Here is a 4,989-nt window from a genome sequence, read left to right on the forward strand (position 1 = left end):
CGGCCCGCGGCCCTCGATCGCTCGCGTTCCGCCTCCGGCTGCACTTAATCTTCGATTCTCTTTCAATTACCCGGCTTCGGGCGGTCGAGCGAACAATCCTTTCTAAGGCTGCGCCTTCTTTCCTCTCTCCGTTCGTCGTCGACTTTGGAATTTACTGAAACGCGCCGACGTGTTCGGCGGATCGATCGATCCGTTCGATCGGAAACGAAGAAACGAGAAAACGGAAAACGAAGAGGGAAGGAAGAGGAACGTTGTTAAATTGCGAGAGTACGCGCGAAAGAAACGAGAGATAGGAGGCTCGACGAAGTTCGGCGAAGGAGGAACGAAAATAGGACGGAGGCGCGATCAAAGGGATCGAGAGAAGCGGCTCGAGCTGAGGAGAATACGGCTTAAAAATGATTTAATTTCGAGGCTCGTTTATCTCTCGGTCTCCGGTCCGCTCCCCCTTTCGCGAACAGATTCACGGAAGAAGCGGATGAAAATGAAGACGAGGATGAAAAAGGAGAGGCGATATAGTTTCGATAGAACGAGGACAGCGTGCGCAGTGTCGGTTCCGTGCTACGGAATCCTTAGGACTCGCGCGCCAACCTTCAACGAGCAGATTTTCTCGGCAAACGTAGCTGCCGTGCGCCGGCCTTTCATTTCGCGAAAGCGAGACGAAGTTCTTTGCTCGGGTAGCCCGCGGCTGCGAATCTCGTTTGCTCTCGGAGGAAATCTCGTCGCCGCGACGTACCGCGGCCTTTCGACTTGGCGTTTCGATTCGAAGCGCGGCGCTTCCACTGCTCGCCTTCCATCGCCGGTACCGACGGCGTCTAGAACATTTCCTACGCGCGATGAAATATTCGAATCACTTCGAACGTGATTCGGGGCCTGAAACTCTAGTTGGCGTCTCGATCGTCAATCACGAGACGTCGCGCGTCGTTTCGTTCTTCGTTCTCGCGAGCGTTGTCGCTTCTTTCGCTCGTTTCCTGTAACTCGTCGATGTTCGGTCGCGAGAATTCGACACTGTCGCACGACGATAAAAAGGAAGTTTGACCGGATCGTCGAGGCTGATCGCCCTGACGATCTCTCACACGCTGCAACACGTCCCGTCGCGTTTGTTTCAGGTGAAACCAGACACGGAAATGGTGTTCGAGCAGCACGGACTTTATTCGGTGATATCCAGTTTACGACTGCAATTGGAACCGGATCACATCGCCGGCGACAAAATAAACGTCAGGTAATTCCGCCCTGGACAATCTCCTCCCCACCCATCACCACCACCACCACCAACACTCACCAACACTCATATCATCACCGCCACTCTGCCATCAATGCCATCGCTATCATCATCAACAGCCCGATTCGTCCAGCCCCGACGATTAATACGTCTCTATAAATTTTGTCGAAGATGCGAGGCGACCGTGGTATTGGACTCGATGTCGGACAAGCCACGCTTCGAGACGCGCACAACGGAAGTTTTCGGTAAGCTCTGCCTCGTTACGAACTCCACGAGAATTCTCCGTTCGGCTAGTTGCACGCGAAAATACGGCTATCGCGATATGCGTACACATATATGTGACAAGTACCCACACGTATATAACGGCTATAAACGTATATTTTACTTTCCAACGTGTGCATATCGTATAGATGCATTTGGTAAGACATATTTAATGACTAAATTGCGTGTGCGTAGTTCGTTACTCGAATGGCAACGATTTTTACCGGAGGCGTAAATAAACTCGATATTAATACAACTCGTCTATTTTTATTGAAACGGAGTTCATTACTGCACCATCGTACTTATTAATTCCATTTTGTATATTTTAATTACGGATATATCGAACTGTAATCGTTTTATCCCGCGTGTAACGATCGTAGCTACGTATAGTAGGACGTTCTGACGAGATTAAGAGGCAATAGGCAACGTTAGGTTGTCCGAAGAGTGTCTTTCTTTTACAAACCCATCTTTTGCAACGATACATCTTTATACAAACACGAAACCTGGTCTGTCGAACGTCGTGATCTTTATTCCGATAGAACATATAAAATAATACAAAACGGAAATCCATTATTTCCTTATAAAACGAAAGAAACTTTTCGGACGACCTAATAGTGAAAACCGACGTTCGTAATCGTCGAACTTTGTAGAAATATCTGGACGAGCTCTCAGTTTTCGTGTGCTTTGATCTCGGAATTAAAAGTCTCGAACCGACTGCGCAAAATATATTTTTCGACGCGCCGCTGAATTTTGGCAATTAATTTATACGAACGACGAGACGAAAAAGCCTGAAAGTCGCAGTCTTAGACGGCTGCTACGTATACAGGGTGGTTGGTAACTGGTGGTACAAGCGGAAAGGGGGTGATTCTACGCGAAAAAAGAAGTGGGAAATATAGAATAAAAATTCTTTTTTTTAATTTTTCCATCGAGACAACGATCTACAGTGAGATCCGTTATAACGAGACGCGATAAAGTGCACGCGTACCGAGCCAAAATTCAAAGTCGGTTTCCTCGAAAACAAAGCCTCGAACGAAAAATGTTTATTCTATATTTTCGACTTCTTTTTTCGCCTAGAATCACCCCCTTTCCGCTTGTACCAACCACCCTGTATATCGTGCGTTTACGTGTGTACGTTCGCGTGAAAGCAGCCTTCCGGTTTCCCTTTCTCGTGTCCCACAACGCGTCTTTCGCTCGCTTCTCGCCGGCCGCGTTCTCTTTCGAAAAATGGACGAACGAAGGAGAAGCGAGAACCGTCGAAACGACGGACGCGTTAATTAACGCGTGCCTGACGGCGCGAGAAACGATTACCTCGTTATTTCCGAGCGAAAGAGGCGCAACCCCGTAGAAAGCGAGAAAGAGAAGGGGAAAGGGAGGACGCGAGGAGTCACTTTCGCAGGAAATTAAGCATCGTTCGCGCGCTCTAACGAATTAAGGATGCTTTACGATCGTCGGTGTCCGTGGAACGGACCTGCACCGGCCGCAAAGTCGGCACGAGCTTCCCTCGAGAGGCGCGCGCTCGCCCCAACTACCAAAATTAAAACAATAATTTACGCTCGTTTACCTTTCGCCTCGGTTTCTCCTTTCTTTCTTGTTCAACGCGAGCGATCAATTCCGTACATTAGGTTACGATTACGATCGATGTAGATGGTTCTGGCGGACTAAGCAAATAGAATAAAAAGTTCGTCGAGTTAACGAAGCCCCGATATTTGAAATTTTACCTTCGCGCGGATTAATTCCATCAAACTCGTTACGCGTGTACGCGGTGGCTGGCGAAAATACTCGAATATTTCTAGGAACTTTCGCGTGTACATCGTAGGAAACATTTCGAAGTTTCAGAAACTTATGGAAACCTTTTACGAATACATTGCGTATTACGCACAGTATTTCGAATTTCATCGCCGTTGTAACGAGTTGCGAGTTGGATGTAACGTTAGAGTTTCGAACAAACTGGAAAATCTATATTAAAGCTACGGATATTTAGTACAGTGACATTTTCGGCAATAACCTCAGATATCGCTCTCTCGAATGGAGATTCTGTCGTGCTTGATTATTTTTCGCAGTACTTCGGAACATTGGTCGATGGGAAAATTCGTCGTAATCGGAATCGTGGCCTTGGTTATGCTCGATCACGTCGCACGAATTCTACGACGACGAACGAAATCGCGTGGGTCGCCACGCGATTCGGAATGAAAATTAAAAGAGGTGGAAATAAAACATAATCGAGTGGAAGTAGCGTTTGCAGAGAACGATCGATCGCAAAGGGAATGGGAAATTTGGTCGCCGCCTCTCGGACGGGACGCCCGTGAAGGGTAAACGTCGGCCGAAATCGCCAAAGGGGACGGTAGCGGAAGCGAGAGAGCTTCGCGCAAAGGGAAAAGAGAAAGAGAGAGAATGGCGAACGTCTCGACGAAATTGCTCTTAACGATCTTCGATTTTCTCGTTAGACCGAGTCGTTCTTGGAAGCGACGTACGTCGCGTTGCCGCATTCGCCGCTCTCGCTCTCGCTCTCGTTCCTCTCCACCCTTTGCATCCTCGCGACTCTGCTACCTACCAAATTCTCCTAGGCCGAAACTTTTCGAGAAGATCGAGGCTAAACGTCCAGGAACAAAGTTCCAATCGTATCGGCTTAAAAACTTGAAATTTCCGCTTTGACGAACCTCGGTCGTAAACGTTGTTCTCTTCTCGCTTGCTTCTTCGAGTCTAGGTCTCCTTCGACTAATTGGCATGCATACTTTACCAGGCGATGCGAAACACTTTGACACTTTCTTCTTAATACCAGTGTTTCGTAGATCGAACTCGTTAAATTCGCTGAATACAAAAGTTGCATTTTTGCTCGGATTTCAAAAATCGACAGCTAAATTATCCGCCAGAAACTTTTCCGCGTGAACAGCGGATGCCAAGGTGGATCGAACAGCGCGTGTATATCGAAAAGTAGACAAAAGTAGAGCGAACAGCTTCGGAGATATTTTCAGGGATCGGTTCAGTGGCACGCTCCGCGTTATTAGCAAATGGATTAGCACGCCGAAACGTATTATACGTATTTATAAAGACCTCGTCGAGGTTTTCGACGATCAAAACGAAACGCGTCTTCTGCTAAATGTTTCAGTGGAAGGACAGGGCAGCCTTGCAACGCCTTCCGTGTGCCTGACAGTAGCCAGCGCGCTACTTCTCCGACTACTGCCAACCTTGGTCTAGGAATAAGAGCGTGCGAACCGCGCGCGGCCGGCCGCGTTCGCGTCCACGAGACGCAATTGCCACGCGCGCGACTGGACTCCGTCGAGCAGGAAAGAAGAGAAGATGAGAAACACAAGGATGGAAGAAGAAAGAGACGGATGGACGATCATACCTAGCGATCAAATGCGAAATAATAGGGAAATATCGTTGGAACGCGGAATGAAAACACGACAACGATCGAGCAAACACGGAATTGGAAGGCGGATCGGAACCGAAAAAATTCCGGTTCGCGGAATTGGCGAGGGACGAGTATCGCTTGGCTACTTGGCCGATGG

The 4,989-nt window shown here is 48.2% G+C and overlaps 1 protein-coding gene across 7 annotated transcripts in view; it reads left to right on the forward strand.

Moving 5' to 3' along the window:
* LOC100744512 overlaps positions 1 to 4,928 on the forward strand; it is a 148,248-nt gene extending 143,320 nt beyond the window's left edge. For all 7 annotated transcript variants that reach the window (XM_033324604.1, XM_033324607.1, XM_033324608.1 and 4 more), the window contains 3 exons: positions 1,107 to 1,219; positions 1,391 to 1,464; positions 4,587 to 4,928. In XM_033324604.1, the coding sequence (XP_033180495.1) occupies positions 1,107 to 1,219; positions 1,391 to 1,464; positions 4,587 to 4,675 (276 nt within the window). In that variant the 3' untranslated portion in view covers positions 4,676 to 4,928. The remainder of the gene's footprint in view (positions 1 to 1,106; positions 1,220 to 1,390; positions 1,465 to 4,586) is intronic.
* Positions 4,929 to 4,989: the final 61 nt, after the last annotated feature.

This window comes from Bombus impatiens, unplaced genomic scaffold (genome assembly GCF_000188095.3).
Source record: "Bombus impatiens unplaced genomic scaffold, BIMP_2.2 scf_4016, whole genome shotgun sequence".
NCBI classification, from domain to species: Eukaryota; Metazoa; Arthropoda; class Insecta; order Hymenoptera; family Apidae; genus Bombus; species Bombus impatiens.